The sequence below is a fragment of the Mirounga leonina genome, unplaced genomic scaffold, assembly GCF_011800145.1.
Source record: "Mirounga leonina isolate KUSES-001 unplaced genomic scaffold, KU_Mleo_1.0 Mir_175, whole genome shotgun sequence".
Taxonomy (NCBI): domain Eukaryota; kingdom Metazoa; phylum Chordata; class Mammalia; order Carnivora; family Phocidae; genus Mirounga; species Mirounga leonina.
In genome coordinates, this window is record NW_023270453.1 from 20,028,542 (window position 1) to 20,050,882 (window position 22,341).

The following is a 22,341-nucleotide window of genomic DNA, read 5'->3' on the forward strand; positions in this document are numbered from 1 at the left end:
ACACACATGCACACATACGTGCACACACATGCGCACACAAAGAGACCAGTCCCAGAAGCATGTGTGCATACAACACATACCATGCATGTGCGCCACACACATGCACACATACGTGCACACACATGCACACACAGACCCATCCCCGAAGCATGTGTGCATACAACACATACCGTGCGTGCGTGTGCACCACACACACACACACACACACATGTACGCACAAACACACACGCAGACCCATCCCAGAAGCAGCACCAAGCAAACCATCTGAGGTAGGCAGTGAAACCGAGCATGTATATAATGCGGGGTCTGGTCCCAGTGAAGATGCTGACTCATCCCAGGAAACCTACAGCAGACGAGACACATGCAGGGAAGGTTTATTTTTGGCCTCTGATTCCCCCCCATGGAAGGCCGCATTTGTGTTCTAATTACCAGTGGAAGGAAAGGGAAGCACTTTCCGAACCCCTGCTGCTCCAGGCACTGATGAGGTAAAGAAGGTGCAGGGAAAACAGCCCTTTTAAAAATCCTACATGTAGCTAACTTAGTCTATTTCTCTAACACGGTTGCAGCCTGGCCCAGAAAAATCCATCCTCCTTCCTGCCACCTTTGCTCCAAGACTACGGCTCTCCCCTCTGGAGTAACGTTTTCCTCACTGTCTTCCTCTGCGGCCGCTGGGGTGCATTATAACCAGCAGGCATTTCTTCCTCACAATCTGGGGGCTGGACATCCCAGATCCAGACGCCCGCAGGTCTGGTGAGAGCCACAGCCTGGTTCTTGGGCAGCGTCTTCTGTGCCCTCACTGGGGGAAGGGGCGAGGGGGGCTCCCTGGCGTCTCCTTCACAAGAGCACGAATCCCACCGGGGGACCCCACCTCCTGACACGGTCCCCTTGGGGTTGGGGCTTCAACACGGGAGTTTTTGAGGGACCCAAACACTCGGTCCATAGCCACACCCTATGGAAAGTAAGTGGTAGAATCAAATCAAATTGAGAGTCAAGGGAAGGGCACCCATTAACTACCAGGGGCCTTTCAGGGAGCCGCCCCAGGAGAGAGGGAGGGCTGGGACGGCCTGGCAGGTGACGGCAGGTGCATCCGCCCTCAAGGGTCACGCAGGGCATTCCTTCACCGTCACATAGTCTCAGAAAGAGAAGGAAGGAGAAACAACATGAAACGGATTCATTTTTCTTGGAGTGTTCATCAGGCTGAATCTACAAGAACCAACTTCCCATATGAAATTGTGAAATGTGGCCCATTAGACAGCTGCTTAGAACTGTCTTTCCATTTTCTCTCGGAAGACTGGGCATCATGAAGACCCGGCCCAGGAGGCCTCAGGTCTGGGAGGAAAGGTCTGGCAGAACGTTTGGGGCCAGCCCTAATTTACCTCATTTACCGGCTTCCTCCTGAGGACAGGACGGCTGAGTGAGGACGGCCTGAGCCCCGCCGCGTCTCCAGAGAGGCAGTTCTGGCTCATTGGGCCCGCGCCTCTGTGCATCCGGCACCCACGGCGGCCTCCCTGGCCCCCGATTCCAACTTGCAAAGCCAGTGGTTTAGAAAAACACACAAACACATCCTCAGATGCACCCTGGGGGCTCACTTCCCGACACAGATGTCTTTTATTTCATGGTGCTTTTAAGAAGTGGCAGGTGCTGCTAGGGCAAACAAAATAAAGTGTTTTCCTCCCATTTTTACTGCAGCTATGCCAGGCAAAGTGACATGCTGCTCCCGGGTTATTTAGCCTGCTGTCCCTGGCACCCGGGAGGGGGCTCTCGGCGAGTCTGTACTCAGACTCACCTCCGGGAGCCACACACCACCTCCCCTTATTCGCCAGGAAGGGTAAGAACACCACACTGCCCTCTGCGGGGAGGGCCTCCCAGAGAACCTGTGTGTTCTTCACGGGCCCAGGAGGGCTTGGACACTCAGGAAGGACTCCCGCTTTAGAGAGAAGGCACTGCCACCGAGGGGGGCTCTGTGTGTCACGTCCCCCCCCATGGTACAGGTCTTTGCTTTGGAAGGATGGCACATGGGGGGACTGGGACCTCTGCTCCCCCAGGAAGCACAGGCCTGTGGGCCCGTCTGCTCCCAGAGGTCAGGGCGTCTGCGTCCTCCAAGTAACCTTGGAGAAACCCTGCCTGCCTGCCACAAGCCTGGCTCCACGCTCCTAAATGGAGCTCCCGGAACGCAGCCCCAAAGGTCCACAGAGGCAGATCCACCCCTGCAGCCAGCAGGCGCCCCAGTTCGGGAGCCACGACCTCCCCGGGTCCTGCACACCACCCAGCATAGCCCCTGCGGGGTGCCCATTGTGTCCGCTCCTCTGTTCTCAGCCTCCTCTGCTCTGCACAGCCCACGTGCGCCACGGCTCTGCTCTCCACCCCCCTACACACAAGGATACCCGTGCGAAGAAGCACACCCTCCACAGGCGTGTGATGCAGCAGATCTGTAGTCAGGCCTCCAACAGACTGCGTGCAGCGGAGAAAGGAGATCCCGTGCAGGGGTCTAGACCATCCCTACAGCCCGCGTCACACACCGCAGGGAACAGTATCTGACCTGGCGTTTCTAAGAGCAAACGCCTGACCACCCACCAGCTGCGGAGAGACAGTGGCCGTCCACCAGGGACCTCTGGCCCCAGCTGTCCCGGCGCTCGAAAGGCTCCCCGACTTCCCTGACCCCACACTCCCTATGGCCTGGTCCGTGTCTAAGAGACCACAGAGCGCGGTGCTGTGAACCAGCCTCACCTCCCTTGGATGCCTGTGGCTCAAGAAATTCTAAATTCCCCCGCTTTATTTGTTTCCTCAAAAATACTCATCTAGATAGATAGTAGTTCTTCCTCCCTGGAGTCTTTCACAATGAAATCAAAACCAATTGGTCTGAGAAGTTGGGGGGTGTTGCCCGTCAGCAGGCAAGCGCTCCACTGGGCTGTCTCCGAACCTGCCTCATCTATCAGGATCCGCCGGGAAGTCTCCACAGACGCAGTTCCCTGCTGCCTGCTCTGCCAGAGACTCTGATGTGTTTAGGGTACACTGGGCTACTCTTAAAACTTCCCCAGTGATTCTGAGAATCTGATATGTTTCAAGCTACTGGATTCAAAACCCCCCAAACAGTCTCCTGCCCAGATTGGGTGTGTATCTCCTGGCAGGATAGCAGGAGTCTGGTCCGGTGTCTGCAGGGCCAGGCAGGCTCGGGGGACAGGTGTACAAGGCTCTTACCGGGGGGGACGAGCTGTCCCATGAAGGTCCTTGGTCTTGGCAACCAGAAGCGGCTCCATTCATTCCGGGAGGCCGGACCAACAAGGATGATGCCACGTCCTGAGTGGCTCTGGGCAGGCCTGGGCTGGCCCCAGACTGCTCTGAGGGGAACCTCCATGGAAGAGAGCCCTGACAAGACTCAGGGCACGTCACTGTGGCTGAACAACCACTGTCCTCCTTCTGACTCACCAGCATCCTTAACGCAAATGCCACTTTCGTGGTGTGTCTTTGAAACAACCTGAGAAATTCAGTTCTTACTGCCATTTTCCAAGATTTAACAGTGTAGTTAAAATTCTCCCCTCTACCTTCCCCCACGTGCCACGAGAAGGAGCATATGATGTCGTAGCTTACGAACACGTGCTAAATGCCTCCTACATTCTAGGCCAACTCCGTTCATTGTGCATTAGGGAAGTTCAAGAGATTGGACCAGAACCACAAAGCCAAGTCTGAAGCACGCGTCCTGACAGCCCCGTCTTCAGGTCTGCCTACTGAGTCCCTGATGCTGGCACAGGATGCGAAGGTCTGTGCACCACGGGAGCAGGTGTCCAGACGGCCTCCAAGCTCCCACCACCACCGCCGCCGCCACCGCCGCCGCCGCCACGTCCCACAGGACGCACGGGACGGATGCTGTAGACATCATGACAGGAAACAGCGGGGCGCATCACAGGTGTTCCCTGCGGGGTGCACACACCTTCTGAAGACGGTCTGGAAATTAAAAGTTTATCTGGTGCTCAGACAGACTGTCTGTCTTCCGTTCTGAGGCCTTTCCTCCCATTCCCGGCTCTCCTTCCCTACAGCAATCGTGGCAGCCATGTATCACTCCTCAGACACAGCTGTGCTCCCTCGGTGGACGCCAGCAATTGCCGTTTTTGTCCACCCGCTTCTGATTCTGTCCTAAAAATAAAATATTCACCTGAACAAGCCTGTAAAGCATATGACCACCCTTCCTGTCTCTTCACACCTGTCTTCAAAGGTCTCAGACTGATAAACACTACAATGATGAGTCTGGGGACATGGAATACTAGCAGATTAGAATATTCTCCTGGATTTGGGAGGATTTATATGCACTCGGCATATTTCAATGTCTCAGACCCACTGCAGCTTGTGTGGACTCAGTCCTCTGCGGCCTCTGGCTGGACCGGTGTTTGTGCTACTTCAAGTGCCAACTTCAGCTCCCTCCCACCTCTCACAATTAGGCAAGGGAGAGCCGAGGACATGGGCTCCACCGATCACCCGCACTCAGAACACCGCCCCCACCGGACTGATCACGCTCATCGGGGAGCATGCTAAGGAAGGCAGCCTGAGAAGTAGCACCTCCAAAAATAAACAAGTTTCAGGAGCGCCTCATGCACCTGGCTCTTCAGGCAAAATTAATCCACCTGAAAACTTTGAGTTAACTCCTACAGACCGGTTGTTAATTCAAGCCAGGACTCCCTGTTGTCATGGAGTCTACTTCATGGAAAGTTAGTTGTGCAGAAGCAGTGGGTAGGAATTTAGAAAAGCCTTACAAGGTAACAGGCAACTTCCAGGTCTGAAAAATGACATGATAGTTGAAGCACCAGGAGAACAAAAAGGATGCCATAATTAATAGAAAGAGAGGGCAAAACGTACCATATTCCCTGAGAAAATATCCCCCACATAGAACGGCAAGTCCCTGACACTGGCAAACTGTGGGAACTGAGGTGTACTGGTCCTCCACTCTCCCAGTGCTGAGGTTGATGAGACCAATAAGACCCCACCTGGACAGTGTAAAAAGTCGGGTCCAATCAAAGGTTTATTCAAGGGTTTTTGAGTCATATGAACTATTTTATGTTCATTGTATCATCTTCACCATCATCACTATCACCATCATCACCATCACCACCACCTCCATCACCATCAGTACCACCACCATCATCACCATCTTCACCACCATCATCATCACCACCACCCTCATCACCATCATCACCACCATCACCATCATCACCACCATCACCACCAGCATCACCATCATCACCAGCACCATCAACATCATCATCTTCATCATTATTGTCACCATCGTCCTCATGACCATCATCATCACCATCATCACCATCTTCACCACCATCATCACCACCACCCTCATCACCATCATCACCACCAGCACCATCATCACCATCATCACCACCAGCATCACCATCATCACTAGCACCATCAACATCATCATCTTCATCATTGTCACCATCATCCTCATGACCATCATCACCATCACCACCATCGTCATTGTCATCATCTGAATCCTGGTGCCATTCAAAGCTATAGAGATTTGCACTCTCACCATCACCATCATGGAGCATCTCTGGCTGTGCATACCCAGGTTCAGTCTCTCATCTTGGTTCTTCCTTCTATGGATGACTCACAAATCAGTCAAAATTGGATCTCATCAAGCACCTGGTTGGTGAGGATCAAAAAGCAACCTGAACCCTTTTACAAGTTTACGTTCAGCAAGGAGTACAACAATCTTTCTCCCTAAGACATGGACATTAGGGACTACAGAAATGTAGTAAAAGAACTTCAGCTCCTAGAAACAAAGAAAATATACTGTCAATTGTTGTGAAATCTGTAAAAGAAGGTGCACATATAAATCCACGTTATTATTTGATGCCTTCAGTAAGGATAAATAAGGCAGAAATCCTATTTCCACAACTTCAAAACTTAAATAGAAACCTTTTAAAGAAAGTATCTTTAGTATCCATCTATGTCAGCATACGTATGTAAATATTGGAATCACTATATTAAATAACATTTGTATGCAAAGCACTTAACCATTTCCATTTTCCAATATAATCCAGACTTAACGTGCAGAACTCTTTTAAAGAAAGAAAGGATAAAGATAATCTTCCCTTTGTTCGTGCTAGTTCTGCAAATAACTGTAGGGTGTGGGGTGCGCGCGCACGCGCTGAGGGGGCTCTGGGAAGGAAAGCAGGAGTATATGGGACGAAGGCATGAGGGGCCCACAAGGACCAGTTCAAAGGCTGTGTTTCGTTGTTCGTCCTATAGACCCTGGTGGGAGCGGATGCCCTGCTGACTGTGCATGTCTGACCTCATCCGTCCCCACAGCCCAGGAGGCAGGCACCATTATTAGCCCTAGTTTAGGGTGCAACACCCGTGTCACAGCGGTCGTGAGTGACCTTTCCGAGGTCATGGAGCTAGAAAACAATATAGCCAGGAGGAAAATCTCGACTGGGGTCTACAGACCACGGCCCTCAGGCCAGACCCCACCCACGGCCCTTCCAGACGGTCCAGGAACTATCTTTAGATGGCTGAGAGAGGTGCGAAGAGCAGTATCTCCCAGCACGTGGAAGGCATGGGACTCACATCTCAGCGTCCGCGAATACAGGGTTTGGAGCGCAGCCACGCTCGCTCGCGGGGCTGTCTGTGCAGCCGTGAGCTCTGGCAGCGGCGACAGAGGCCACGTGACCACGGAGCCTCAGACACTGACTGCCGGGCCCTTCCGGAGAAGTCGGGGGCTGGTCTAGAGGGGGCGCTCTGGAGCGCAGCCCTGCAGCAGCCCCTGCCCTCCGCTGGGGCACTCATCTGTGCTTCCCCAGCCCAGCAGTTGTCCACGTGCCGCTGGGGCCCCTGGAGATGTTTTTGGGCACCTGCCCTCCTCCCGCACGGCTCCAGGTGGGGACTCACGTGTCTGCACCAGCAGGCTCACGGCCACCTCTTATCTCCTAGTGAACAGCAGGAAGCACATCGTCAGGAAGCTCCGCGGGCACCTGCGCACGAAGATCGAGTCTGGGGAAGGGACCGTCCCCGTCCGGGGCCCTAGCACGGTACAGACGTGGGATGGCGTCCTGCTGGGTGAGCAGCTCGTCACCATGTCCTGCACGGACAAGATCGCCAGGTAACAGCCCCCTTGCTCGCCTCCGCCCAGGTGGCCTGGCGGGGCTGAGTGAGGGCGGGACGGGGAAGGCGTTGTGGGGGGGCTCGTCCTAGTTCGCGGGCCACACTCTCCACTTCACCAGCTCCACTGAGCACAGGCCGGCTGCCCCTATGGAAGAGCAGGCCTCGGTCACATCGGATGTCCAGCACCACCAACCTGGCCCACTGGTCCATCAGGAGCCCACCGATCCTTTGGGCAGCTCTCCAGGGACCCTCACCTCTCAGATGTGGGGTGCCCCCGTCAGACCTCTTCCTGTTCCCTAAAGCCTGATAGGCCTTCCAGGAAACATGTCCACCTGTGCCGTCAGCCGGGTGCAAGACCTCCCCATGCCATAAGAGAATCTCTTCTTAGAAGGAACCTCAAAAGCCCCCACTTGAAGGGTCTCGGTGGGGAGCCGACAGGAGGATGAGGGATTTGCAAAAAGGCATGCGGGTGTCCCTCAAAGGCACCTTCTTTTCAGGGAGAGGCCCCCTTGCTCACGACCCCACCACCACCCCGTTCCCCTGCTCCCCCAGATGCGCCAGCCCCACTGGGGAGCATTCCTGTCACTTAGGTCTGGAAACCGTCCAGGGCCCCTGGTGAGCAGGAGTTTGCCCCAACACAGCTGTACACAGCTCCAAACCCACCCTGAGGGCGCCAATAATAACACGCTGGCCGTGGAAAGCTTTGTTGAGAGTCAGAACTTCTTCTGGGCCCTCGGATACATGTATTAATCTGTAATCTATAAACTAAAACCCCCACCCCACCCCTACTTCCAGCCACATTGCTGCCCCCAAGATCCTCGGCCTGGAAGGGCTTGGGGTTGGAACTCACCGGAGATGAGGGGACAGGAGGGCGAGGTTAAGGCAGGAGGGACGCTGAGGCTCAAGCGGAGTCAGAGTCTGTCCGGGGGATGGACCTGGAGGCCAGGCGGGGTGCAGAGGGCAGGGTGTCCCCACGGGGCCTGGTAAGGTGCACCCTCCCAGGTGTGGTTCCCCGGCACGTGGACTCCCATGAGATGGGACTGTCTGCCCATTTATTGCGCAAACGGCACCTCCCCTGCCCCGCAGGTGTTTGCTGCCCGGCCTCCCTCACTAGCAAGATGCCGCGTTCTCCCCGGGAGGCCGAGCGCGGGGCCGTCAGGGGCAGGCAGGGCAAGGGCAGGGTCGGGACCCCAGGCCACCGCAGGCCCCACACATGGGGCCCCTGCCTCCTTAGGCTTGTCGGGCTCAGGGGCAAACCGAGTGCTCCCAGGGACTCGGCAAACAGCTGCAGGAGCAGCGGGGCTGTTCGCTTCCCTGGCTACGGCTGCCCGGGCCTGCAGCGGCAACAGGCCGGCCTAATGACGCTAACTCAAAGCACTGATTTCTGCATCAAAGAGAAAGGCCCAGACTCATCAAGCAGCTCATCTTTCAGAAGAAGATGCATCCCTCCTTTTTAATATTCTCATCTATTCACGAAGCAGGAAAAAAGGGGCAATGTTCACCTTAGGGAGATTCTCTTGATGCCCGAAGATCACATTGGGTTTCTAAATTAACTCTGAGTCCCTAGAAAAATGAAGTGAATTCATGCTATAGCACTGAGATTTCATTGTCTGTGGGACCTTACACATCAACAGACAGCAAATTAAACACGGGATACGGACCCCACGCGATGCTTGTTGTGGGCAGGTATGCACCAAAGTCAGTCACAAAATCTGGAGGAACAAAAGCCCCCCTTGCATCTCTCCAGGGGTCTCAAACGGTATCCTGGTTGAGAACGATTCTAGACAGCCTTTGAGGAAGACAGGGCATGTGTGGGGACTGCCCTGGCTCGGGGTGGGCCGGAAGGACAGCTCTCTCTCCCTGGACTGACCGGGGAGGTAAAGGACTCCAGCCCCACAGGCAGCCTCTCTCCATGCGCCGAGCTCTGGTCCCCACGTCTGGCGGTGGGGCCCCCGAGAGCCACGCAGGGCCGCCCTCACTCACTCCTCCAAGCCCTCATCCCGCTTCCTCCTGCCCCCATCCCCATCTTCTCTCTGAGCACAGAGATGTGGGAGTTACGTCCTCCTCCCAAGAGCCGGGAGGTGCTGGAGGACCCCCTTGGCTCCCCAATCCCCGCACGGCTGCTGGAGCCAGCTCAGCCACGAGAGCCCACTGTCGTCAGGCCATTAGGAAAGCAGACTGCTAAACGCAGTTGTTATTAAGAGTCAAATAACATACACTAAATAAATTATATTAAAAATAAAGGCAAGAAATACTCAAAACCCACCTCTTCCTGACTATTGCACTATTATGTTTGGTCTTGTGTCGTATGCAAGAGGTACACGAGAGGCTGAGCCACTGCAGGCCCGGCCCCAAATCTGTGCTCTGGGCCCTCACGCCAGCCCCGCGAAACTGGCCGCAGGGATGGTGTTTACAGCACGGAAGTCGGCCGACGCTACAAATCCAGGCCTTTGTACCGGCACACGTCAGAGTCACACGGGTTAAGTCCCCGAGACTAGAAGTGACGTGTGTGTCATCTCACTAGGGACAAAGCGAGCCCACGAGGGCAGGAGGCCAAACGGGCGTGTGTGTGGAGGCGGGAGGCGCGCAGACCAGGCCACTCCCCCCACTGCGCCCCGGCGGTGTCCCACCCTCCCCGTCCCACCACAACAGGGACAGCCGCCTCGCATCCACCCCCGCCTGCGGCTCTCACCTTCCTCTGAGCCTCCAGCCTCGTCTCCCTCTTGTTCCAGCATCTGCTGGCCCGAAACCGACCACGCGGTCATCACACGGCTGGTCCTCCTCACCTTATAAAGGAAACCCCTAAACCCAGCATCCCTCCACCGGCACTTCCATGCTTCCTTTCTAACCCAGATTCCCTGGGGTAACTATGTGCGCTCACCCCCAGCCACCGCCGAGGGCATCTGGCTTCCACCCACCCCGCTCGGGCGAGCTCATCCCCTCGGAGGCCGACCTGTCACCCGTGGGTCCCGTGGGGCTGCCCACTCTTCCTGCTCACCCTGTCTGCCCCCCAACCTGGGGCGCCACACCACAGCAGTGCTCGCAGGAGAAACAGGCAGAGAGGCGGGCGGGTGGACGGAGGCACCCTGGCATCTGTGCGGGGACGCTTGTGAGGCAGGCAGGAAGCAGGTGATGGGTGCCGGCAGGGGCTGCTAAGGACAGTTGTTAGTGAATATCCAGAAACTCATGGCAGTCACTGCGGGAAGAAGGCAGGGAAGACACGGGGCCGTCCCGGACTCGCTGACCATCCCCCTGATGAGGCGCCACACGCTCAGCTTCTGTGCCCCCCACGCGGCACACACAGGGGCGTCCCATCGGTGAGCAGGAAATGCTGGGCGAACGGAACCTGCTCTGCGGCCATGGCGTCACACATGGGGGGCACAGCACAGGGGCCCCAGTGGGACCCAGAAACTGAAGGCCTGCCTCCTTCCAACGACCCACAGAGACGGCTTGGCAGACCCAGGGATGCAGCCTCTGCCAGGCCCTCACTCTGCCCTCGGCTGCCAAAGCTAAGGCCTATCTGTGCCGCCCGTAAACCATAGGGAGGCGTCCGAGCCAACTCACTACGGGCTCTCTTCCCAAGGGACCACCCAAGGGTCTTATCCCAGATGCTGCTGGGACCCACAAGCCACATCCACGTGAACTTTCTCTATGAACAGATGCAGTTTTATTTGAGCAGCTGACCTCACCATCTAGCGCATGTGACTTTTATGTATTTAGATGAAAATAAATGAATAAACTTGTATCTTTAAATAAGGTAGAGAAAGCGCATCCATGAGACAAATTTGTATTTCTCTTTGCAAATCCCCCTCAATATCCGTGAATAATGAAGGGGATCGGGCTCTATCCAAAGATCTGAACAATCAACACAGCTCCATTATTTCCCTCCCAGAGATCAAAAGCAATACACAGGTGTCACTTTTTGGATCAATGACACCCACGCAATATAAATTAGAGCACCACAGACGTTCTGAGTACGATTTCATGAATAACAATTGGTATCATTTTACAACGTCATTGGTGAGATGGTGTAAAGACAGGTTTCCAGCAAAACATGTTACAGAAAGCTTGACATTTTTACAGTGGTTTAAAATGAGCCATAAAACATCGTGAACAAACTTCCTGGATTCCAGCCATTGGATAATTCCTCACATTTCCTTCGTATCCTTCCAGTTCCTCTTCTCGGCCCTCCGGCCTCGGCGTCCGGCATCCCCCGCGGCGCTGAGGCAGCAGTGGGTCCGTCCATGGGGAGCAGGGAGCCGGGCGAAAGACTGCGGCAGTCAGGGACGCCCACTGAAGACAAGCGCCTCACTACAAAGATCAATCCCTTCAACAGCCAGTGGTACAATGTCTTCCAGGAGAGCTTCTGTCTCTCTGGGAACCATGCAGTGCTCTCATCACAAGAGAGGCTCAGCCCTCACGCAGAGGTGGGAGATCTCAAGTACTGCTCTCTCGCCCCAGGCCACTTTCCTCCCCCGTGAGGAGGATTCGGGGCTGTCACCCAGCCTGGTCCCCCACCCACCTGAAACACCATCTCAGCGGCCCCCTCTGGGACCCGAGGCTCTGTGACAGGTGGAAGTGCTCACAGGACCCCGCCCTGCATCACCTTGAGACGGCCCACCTGTCTCCACGAATCGTGGGCACGCCCCGGGCCCTCTTCGAGATTCCGGAACACACTGCCGGGCTTGGCAGACGCCCACAGACGTGACACTCACATAGCCACTCTGAGACATGAAGGGGCATTCAGCGGGCACCCAGAAGCAACGGACCTAAGTCCAGCCATGGGACAGGACAACAGACTCGGGAGCGTGGGAGGTTCTCCACCAGCACCTGTCAGTGGCCCTGCTCTGCAGAGAAGAGAACGGGAGAGGGAGGCCGGGCCAGCAGGTGCCTGTGCCCGACAGGACTGCGAGGCCCCTCTGCCCACAGTCAGGAGGGTAACTGGGGCAGTGCAGGGTGGCACCGGGTACACTTGGAGAGTGAGCAGAAAGCACAGGCTGGGCAGCTGGCTAGGCCAGAGCCGGGACACAGAGAGCACCGACAGAGGCCCCAGCTACAGAGGCAGACCTGGTTTCCTAAGTAAGTCAAGGGGACTGTCCAAGGTGAACCGGCAGCTGCCGGCTTGGCGACGTCACTGTCATTAAACTCCTGTCAAAGGTGTGGGACCTGCAGCTTGAGAAGCCTGTGCTCTGGGAGGCACGCTGCCCGAGTTAGCCCAGCTTTCCAAGTCAGCGTCCTTGAAGGCTTCGTTCAGAACGCGGGTGGCTCCCTCCACTGCCTGACCGAGGTCATGCTCGGCTCCGTTTGGAAGCAGTGCCTGGGGCGTCCTGAGCAGTGGGAGGTCAGAGGTGCCCAAAGCCGGGAAGCCAAACAGAGCATCCTGCGTCACAGAGAGCTCTTTGCTGCCTGTGGATGGGAAAAGACACCCCAGAGCCTCGGAGTGGGGACACGCGGGCTAAATTTTTTCTCCCTAAAAATAATTTTGGCATTAAACATAGCACAAAACAAAATCTGGTCTCTTTTGTTAGGAACAGAGTCCTCAGTCACCAGGAAAATTCTTGGGTCATCAAAGTCTTTTGAAAGTGAAGTCATTTCTCTGTAGGTTCTGCAGAAATCTGTCTTGAAGATAAAAGCCAGTCCTGGTGGTCCAGCCGGGGAGAGTCAGTCCCTTGTGGGTGAACTGGCCTTGCACCGAAAACCAAACCAAACTGCGAGGTTCCCCACGGTGGGCGACCCGGGATGCCCCAATGCCGTGGGTCTGCTGCCTCCAGACGCAGGCGGCAATTGAGCAAGAATCAAGAGACCAACCAGTCCCGCCCCTCCCACCGAAGAAGAGCTCAGAGAGTGCAGTCGTGCGGATGGGGGTTCCCCCATTCCTGCAGGATACAAGATACGAGAAAAAGGTGGAAAGCAGAAAAGAAACAACTAGCGATACCCCAGCAGTGACAGACAACAGCGGCCGGCCACCATCTGCTCCTCCCATACTCAGACCTCACTGGGTGGCGGCGCGCTTGCAATCCCTACAGCACGCGGTGCGTGGCACCTTCAGGGCCCGTGGAGCTCAGGTCTTGGAGCAATCCATCTGCACGGTCCCCTGCTGCTGGGCATCCAAGATGTTCCAACCTGAGCTACTGTGAATGGTGGACCCCATGATGTCCTCACACAAAAGCTCTGAACCCGGATGTGCTCCCCTACGTGGGTCACAGAGCCCACCCATGGTAGAGGGTAAATGAGACAGGGTGGGATCTCCCAATGGGCCACAGCAGATGCACCGGGCCCCCGAAATGGTATGTCCATGTCCTCACAGCCAAATCCTGCAAAAATGCCCTTACGTGTGGGCGCTCAGCTAAGCACGAAGGAGGATTCCAGTTGGCTCCGAATGCAGCCACGTGTATCCTTGTAAGAGAGAGAGGGGACCCAGGGACAAGGAGGTGACGTGTCTACACGCCAAGGAACACCAGGGAAGGCCAGCCAGCAGCCACCCGAAGATCAGAGAAAGGCCTGGTCCAGCTTTCCCAGAGCCTCCGGACAAAGCACAGTCCTGCCCACACCTTGACCTCAGACTCTGGTCTTCGGGACCTTGAGAAAATTCGTGACTATCATTTCAAGCCCCCGTTTGTGGTGTGTGCCGTCGTGGCCCCAGGAGACCAGTACAACCAGGTAAGAGGTGGTGCTCGCTTAGCCCAACTTGTGTAGTCTTTGGAAAATTACAGAACCAGATAAAGTCATAGTAAAATCAATTCCCACAACGCAACCACCAATATCTCCCTGGTGAAGACTGAGCGTCAGGACAGAGATGGAGCCATTTCATGGCGTCCGTGACAGTCAACCTTCAGCACCACAAACTGAGTGCACCAAAGAGCACTCCGATATTTCTTCAGAAAGATGAAACAGAGCAGATGCGCCACTCCGTGAGACAAGGAGGGGCCAGCCACTAACAGCACTGTCCTGGCGCACTTTCCCGAATGCAGGATCTGCTTTTCCCACTGTGGGACGCCCATCCCCATGCTCTCCCATGGGCGAACGCAGTCTCCTGGAAGGAGGGGAAACCAAAGCAGTGCTCTCTGCCTTTGCCTCTAAGAATCAAATTTGAGTCGCACATAAAAATCTAAATCTTCTGGAACTAATGTTCCTTTAGATATGGTTTCTAATTTTAAGTACCTGAGCTTGATTATTGATTGCAATGTGTCTTTAAATGAACGGACTAAAACTTTCTCCATAAAGATGAACTGTAAAAAATTATAGCTCTTCTCCAGGGAGTAAGGCACTGTCTGACTTCTAAATTTGGATTTCAGACGGTGAAGAGTGACTTTCTCCTTCTGACTGCAGCCGTGGGCTGCGACTCTCACCTCTCCACCACCAGCCCCCCGATCTACTGTGGTCGTCCTGTGTTTGAATGTTACCAGCTCTATGGAACTCAAGTGAAAGTGTTGCTCATTTTTCCATTCTCGAAATACAGGTCCTTTTAAAACAGGTCCTTCCAGGATGCTCATCCAAGGATGGTGTAATAATCCTGCTATGCTTCCTGTACCAAAGACTGCACCCAGTCTTACAGACTCTCCAGTGATAAAATCAGTAACACGTATCCAGTACAAAAAGAGTGGCAACAATCAACGACACTCTGTACTGGCGCCTCATTGCTTGTACCTAAAGCAACACAGATCTGCATAGCGCCCTGCTGTCCAGCCCCGGACTCTGCAAACGGCTGGGAAGCTCGGTTTCTGCAAAACCATCTGGAGGTCTGGTGGGCCCCACAGGAGATGATACATTGGTCCACGGAAAGCAAAGAGGTCAGTGAAGTGGCCACGTGAGGCAAGGCCACAGACATCTCATGAACAGTACGGTGTCGGCAGGACGTGGTGGGGGTCCGATGACGGGACCGAGGGGAAGGAGACCGTGTCTGGGGACTTAAGAAGAGATGGTCTGGAGCGCAGGTCTGGGCAGAAAGAGCCCGCGGGGCACACACAGTGGCCGGAGCTTTACCTTACGGTTTCCATCTTCACCAAAGGAATGAAAGGCGTTCCCTAGAGTAACTTTGTGTGATGTTTGTCCCCCAGGAACCAAGAGGCCAAATGCAGCCCCTCTCAGGAGAGCCATGGGGCCGAGAGCTCTGAAAGTCAGCCAGAGCCTGGAGCTGGCGATGGGGGGACCTCCACCCACGCACCCTAGAAACGGCAGCCCCCACGTGCAGGACGCGGACCGTTACACTGTAACAGTCTGTCAGGGGCAGATGCAACCAGAAATGTCGGGCCAAGAGAGGACACTTCCCAGGTAGGCTTCGAAGAACAGAGATGAGACAGTGTGTTAAGCGGAAGTAATTTCTTTCAGCTGAAAATAACCAGAAGTGGCAGGACATCGTCCTGACCCCAACCCAACCGCCAGGGCACCTGTGCCCCCAGCTTCTGTAGTCACTGCCAACGTCCAGGGGACTATGATCGCCACGACATACACGGACGTCCCGAAGAGTTACCAGTAGCCAAAAGTCACCTCAGAGAAGGCAGTGGACTCCACGACAGTCGTCCACTGCAAATAACAACAGTCCCAAAATGTAGTGGCCTGAAACAAACCACGTGTTCTGTGTGCACACCTTCCATGTGTGCGGGTTTGATCAGGCATCTCATTTAAGCTCTGCACGGTATCCGCTCAGGCAGCCCCTGGGACCGGGGGCCACTTTCTGGACGGCACGCTCACATGGCTGGCCAGTTGGGTGTCAAATGTCAGCTAGGAGCTCAGCCAAGCCGTGCGCTGAGACCGGGTTCCCCTTCATGGACTGCTTGGCTGGGATCCCAAACAAGGTGGCAGCGTGAGCGAGGGTAGGGGGACAGCACACGTGGTTTCCACGGCAATGGTGAGCACCCCACCTCGACTGGCCTATGGCCTCTAGGGCGAACGAGCAGAGGGGGCCAGCAGGAGAGCAGTCAGGAGAGAGAGAGGTGCGGACGAAGAAGGTGACCGTGCCCCCCGTGGTCAGGCAGGCTGCGGGCGGCCGTATCCACACTCTTCCACAAACAGACCATAATTTATTTAACCAAAACCTAGTAAGAGGCTATTAGATGATTTCAGGCTCTTCATTTTGTTTTGCTTGCTTTGCAACAGCAAACAATTCTCTAGTGACTCTGCTTGTCCATATATCCTGCCATTTTACTGAGAGTATATCTTTCAGTATCTCACTCAGTAAAATTACTGAGTAAAAGGGTTAATGGTCTGGTCCTTCTCTTTTGTTTGGAGGGGCCCCATCAGCAGACTAGAAATGGGATGGGCCATTTGTGCGGGAATGTCTCTGACTTGGCATGATTACCCATCTTGGTCAAAAGGTGGGAGAAGAAGGTTTGAGACTGGGGATAGGGGAGGCTATGCAGGGGGGAGGTATCAACCCCCAGACCAGTAGGAGATTAAATCCTCTCCTGCAGACCTTTGAAATGACTGCAGAAGCAGATACTACTATTATGACCCACACACTCAGCATGGAGACCCACCATTCTAAGTTCAGCAGCATGAGAATCACCTGGAAGTCTTGTTGAACCTCCCTCTGCCAACCCTAAGTTTCTGACTCAGTAGGTCTGAGGTGGGGCCCAGAGTGTGCATCTCTATCAAGTCTCAGGTGATGCAGATACAGCTGGTCCAGGCACCACACTTTGAGGACCACTGCCGTAGACTGTTGTCCAGGGTAGCAGCAAAGTGGTCAAAGGGAACACAGCTAACTGGTGTCAGGACTGGGATTTGACTTGAGTTTCTGACTCCAAAATCTGTGCCGACTGCCTTACAGCAGAAGGTTCTCGCCCTGGCTCACATCAGAATCATTTGCGGCATTGGAAAGGTGGGTGCCGGGCTGCACCCTGGACCCATGACATCAGAGTCTGGGGGGACTTGGCACCAAAAGATTCTCAGAGCCCCCCACATGAGCCCAAAGTGCACCAAAGCTGGAAACCACTCCTAGGCTGCAACGCTGGAGTCATTCTGGCAGAATGGGGAACACTGGGTCTCTATCATGCCTCCTGCCCCCCAGTTTGGACTTCACAGATGGAGCACAGATGGGATTTTTCCCAGTTGGGTATGGCTATACTTTCAGATAATGGGCAAATTTTCCTACAGATGAAGAAAAAAGTGAAGTAAGTATGTATCCCCACCCACTTTATGGAGATGTAAATGACATAGAGTATTATGTAAGTTTGTGTAGAAAGTGTTGCTGATACATTTACATATTGCAACATGATTACCACCGAAGCTTTAGCTAACACCACCAGCAGGTCACATAGTTACCATTTCTTTTTTGTGGTGAGAACACTCAAGATCTACTCCTAGCAATTTTCAAGTATATAATAATTATTAAATATAGTCTCCATGCTATAATTTGATACCCAAACTAATCTTTCTTATAACTGAAAATTCGTATGCTTTAGCCAATATCTCCCTAGTTCCCCCACGCCCTTCAGCCCCTGGTAACCACTCTACTACTCTGTTTCTATGAGTTCAGCTTTTCTATATTTCACTTAGAAGTGAGATCATACAGTATTTGTCTTTCTCTGTCTGACTTATTTCACTTAGGATAATACCTTCAAGATTCATCCAAGTTATCACAAATGTAAGACCTGATTCCAGGTCCTACATTCAAGTCTTTAATCCATTTCAAGTTTATTTTTGTGTATGTGTGAGAAAAAGGTCCAGTTTCATTCTTCTGCATATGGCTGTCCAGTTTTCCCAACACCATTTGTTGAAGAGACTGTCCTTGCCCCATTGTATATTCTTAGATCCTTTATTGTACATTAATTGACCATATAAGCATGGGTTTATTTCTGGGCTCTGTTCTGTTCCATTGATCTAGGTGTCTGTTTCTATGCCAAGTAAGTATATATTTTGATGGCACTTGAAGACTGTACCATAGACTTCACTGTAATTTAGGAGAGTTATATCACCCTGAAGGGCCACATCAAGGTGGCAAAAACAATAAGCAAGAACCCCAACTGTCCAAAACATATAATGGGAATCGCTGTCCCTGTCTTATGTGCCAGGGGCACACTGGTAGTGGCCATCTGAGGTAGGGCTCACCCTGTGACTATTTCTGCTCATCCTTAGAGGCCAAGATTCAAACTGAGCAAGGAGACTGCATCTCTTGGTTAAAGAAAGGCAGCTTTTCTCCAAGATCTCTCCTCCACTTATCTTTGGTATTTCCATGATTGACAGACAGAAATATATTTATTAAGGGATTATCTATATTGAAAACCAGACATGGGATTTTTTTTTTCCTCTGTCAACATTGCAGAAATATCAGCTGTTTGAACAAAAGGAGAGGTATTTTCATTCAATCCCAAACACTGAAAATTCACCAGTTTATATTCAGGAAGACATTTGGTTTTATTGATCATGTTAGCTGAATAAGTTTAAACTCCTATAGCCAGACAAGGAGAAGATTGATTTTCTCTTTATTATAAAGGTTATTAAGAGGAAGCCAGATATAGAAGTTATTTGTTTTTAGACAATCCCACAGAATCAGAACCACTCAAATACATTCCAGAAGTTTTGTTCAAAGCCAACACCTGAATGGCCTAAAGAACAGCGCTGTCTCTTCTGGGAATACTAATTTTATTGTTCAAGACTTGGCATACTTCGGGCGAGTGCTTTGTTATCGATGGGGGAAATGTCCATTTCTCTGATTTTAAGTCACACTTCACTAATGGTCAGAGATAGAACAGACGCACCTGGGCTGCCTGCACCACAGAGCCCTTGGCCACTGACGGTAACTTAGCATCATCCCTGCAGACTGACTGCGTCCGTGACTTTCGCTGCAAGAGCACCTGTGTTCATCCACACGTGCAAACACAAGGAAGCCTGCATGTCTGCCAGTAATCAAGTGTGCACTTAAAAACCAATACCAAACACTTTCATAGTGAAATAGACTTACCGCTAACTTGCTCTTTCTCTTTTTCTTGGCATAATTTCCCAGTTTCTTCAAATCCAACAAGGAGGTATCCAAAATACTAGAGGAAGTGACTTTATTGGGTTTTTCTTCACTTTTTAGTACTGCCTAGAAATACTGGTCTCAGATTTAAGGGAAGGAACCCAATCCCTCAATCACCACTCAAAAACACAGGCGTTCCTTCCACAAAAAGCTCACATACCAAAAAAGTCCTCTCCGGGATTTTGTTGAAATTCTGTACTTCATCAGTGAGAAGTGAGGGACAGGCAGCCTCCTGAGCGCCCCAGTCGGCCTGTCAGCTGATACCGTCGGGTGCGAGCGAAAGTCTGGGTGGGGGCGTATCACCAAGTGACGGGTCCCTATAACCAGTGCGAAGTTCTTGTGTTGCTTTCAGGAAGTCCACTCCTTCAAAACTTTTTGACATTTACTTTGGTAAAATCATATATATATGAATCTCCAAAGGACAGCAGTTTCAGTCCTTTCTGAAAGAAATGAGGTGACTTACAGAAATGACCATAATTACTTTTTAAGTGAAGTTATGCAAATCTGATAGACTAAAGTAAATGTTTCATAAAACCAATGACTGTTCAAATTGTAGGACTAAATTGTTTGTATATAAATATTACCTTTTATATTCCGTTTGAGTTTTATGTAGATGAACACATTACTTTAATGACCTGCGTTTGTGGAGAGGGTAGGAGACTCGCTCTCTCGATTCTCCCCCGCCAGATGGTTGCCTTTTCTTGCATGAGATTAAAACATGTCTCCCATTCACCGCAATGCTTCTGAGGCAAATTAATATCACCAGCTAAATTGTTTGTGTTTTCGGAATAAAATTTAAAGAGAACTTTTTAAAGCAATCGGTGTTGCCAGTTCGCAGAGCAGATTGCTCTCCAGGTAGGGCATGCTGGTTTTAAACATTCAGTAATTAATGGAAAGCATTCTGTGTTAATTGACTGCTTCAGGAAAGGGAAATATAATGGTTCCTTATTAATCATGAAAAGAAATGTACGGCATGGAAGCACCACAATGATTGCCCTAACAGCGGAGAAACGTTAATTAATGAAAAGAACAATGATGTAAGAAATTAGCTGCATAATGTTCGCTGCTGATGGAGGCTGGGTTTTAAACACGTTATTTACAGTGGAAACCACGAAATGTTGCCTCAGACAGATGGATGTAACCTTGTACCACCCAAGTTTAGGGGCAAAAACAATCTTAAAATGCTGCTGTCATCTTTGCTTGCAGAAGAAAAACACTTGCCCAGGGCTCTATTTCTTTCAGAGAAGGACGGCCCTGTCCTTCGTGTGGGATCTGGGCTTCTAAAATCAAAATCTTCCTCGGAGCAAAACAGGGTCACTTATTAATGTCATTTAATGACACAGCAGGTTGTTCTAACTGCTGAGGACAAAAGAAGAAAGTATTCTTCCCTAAACTGAAATAAACTCCATTTCTGATATTTCCCAGCTAACGTAAAGGAAAATTTAGATTCGTTTTGGGGACAGAGTGTCTTTTTTTTTTTTTAATTTCAAGTCCCTGCGAGAATATATAGCTTCCACTCCATCTAACAAGTCATCTTCTAGAAAAGGAAATGCAGGGCCCCCGTCAGCGGCGCGCACGGCAGTTAGGGGCTCAGAACTGGAGCTGCCCGAGCTGGTGGCCTCTCTGCTGGGTCGGGCAGCACAGCCACAGGGCGGGAAGGCAGGGACCGGGGCTGCGCACAGCCCGCCCCCAGGTGGGTGGGGAGGGAGGCCACTCGGGGGGGCCTGCCCGCGCAGGTGAGCCCCGCACTGACGCCCTCTCCTTGCAGGTGGAACGTGCTGGGACTGCAGGGTGCACTGCTCTGCCACTTCATTGAGCCTGTGTACCTGCACAGCATCATCGTGGGCAGTCTGCACCACACCGGCCACCTCTCCCGGGTCATGAGCCTCCGGACCGAGGACATCGGCCAGCTGCCAGCCTCGTACCGACACAACCAGCCCCTCCTCAGCGGTAAGAAAACTCCGTCCCCATAGACACGCAACCAGTGCCGTCTCATCGGCCAGCCCCATGTGTCCTAACTCTGGCAGATTTTACCCATGTTGGCCGCTGGCTTAAATATTTACGATTTAGTGAGCAAAATTACAATAACACAAAACTTTAAAAGAGAGGAAGGTTACCGTGCATCCTGAATGTAGGAATGGGCAGCATTCTGAGGTGGACGCAGAACAGGACACAGCACAGAACCGGGTCACACCATCACAGTGACTGAGGGAACCATCACGCGCGGGCCCAACAGGACGACATACCCGTCCCGCTCCGCTCCGCGGGCAGCACCTCTGATGAAGGGCAGCTGGGTCAGGAGCAGTAACATGGAGGGTGGACAGCGCAGGCCCACAGGCTGCCCCGAGTGCTTGCAGGACTCGGGGTCCCCGTGCCCCCCTCGCACAAGGGATTCAGAAGGCACATCTCAGAGGCAACAAGGTAATCCAGCAAGCACTGAGCATCTATCCTACTTCCCACACTGCCTGTGTCCATAGCACCAGACCTCCGGAGCCTCAGTGTCCCCACAGCAAAATGGGGACGGCCAACTCCTAGGCCGCCCGGCACACAGCCGGTTGTAAGGATCAAGAGTCACATGGCCAGGAAGCGCTTTGAAATCCATCACGTTCTGTACACTGGGAAGGATCGAGTCCTGATCTCGGCATTTTGGAGGGGAATGCCTGTGGTGACCACTGGTCTCCACATCACAGACCCTTTCCTGGTTCCTGAGAATGAGCCTCACCAGAGGCCTGGAGGAAACAGCGCATGCAGAGGGGGATTCCCTTGCTTGGGCAGGACAGCATCCTGAAGGGACTGCCGGAGGCCGCCCTGCAACCCCAGGCAGATGTCTTCAGGAAGCGGGAATAGCTTTCCTGGGAAGGAGCAGGGCTGGCTGGCTTCAGTCTTGGGCCATATCACCTGAGAGAGAAAGAGGAAAATAAAAGAGGTGTTCAGTGTTGTGGCTCAGACTCGGGCCTAAGATTTATTCCCAGGATTCTCAAATTGTTCTAAATTATAAAATCAGGGTGATAATAGTGCCCCATGGGGCTGGGAGTGAGAACAACTGAGCAAGTGTTGAAGAAGACACCTCCACATCCATTCCCTTTGTCTCTTAGACTCACCGACTCTCTGCTGCTCTGGGAACAACCTGCGGGCTGGGGGCTGGCTGACCACCCAGGTCCCCGCTTTATTACACCGCAGGCCTTCCTTTATATGTGAGAGCCTATGCCCAAGATCCTAGACCCCATGCTGAGAGCCACCTCTCTGCTGCCACAGGAGTATGAGTGGCCCTCAGGCAG

General features: G+C 52.9%; 1 protein-coding gene across 1 annotated transcript in view; it reads left to right on the forward strand.

Annotated features, from left to right (window-relative positions):
• Positions 1 to 22,341, forward strand: part of ADARB2 (adenosine deaminase RNA specific B2 (inactive)) — a 139,649-nt gene that overhangs the window by 103,278 nt on the left and 14,030 nt on the right. The window contains exons 6-8 of the mRNA XM_035022452.1: positions 1,824 to 1,828; positions 6,883 to 7,105; positions 20,832 to 21,013. Coding sequence (XP_034878343.1) covers positions 1,824 to 1,828; positions 6,883 to 7,105; positions 20,832 to 21,013 — 410 coding nt within the window. The remainder of the gene's footprint in view (positions 1 to 1,823; positions 1,829 to 6,882; positions 7,106 to 20,831; positions 21,014 to 22,341) is intronic.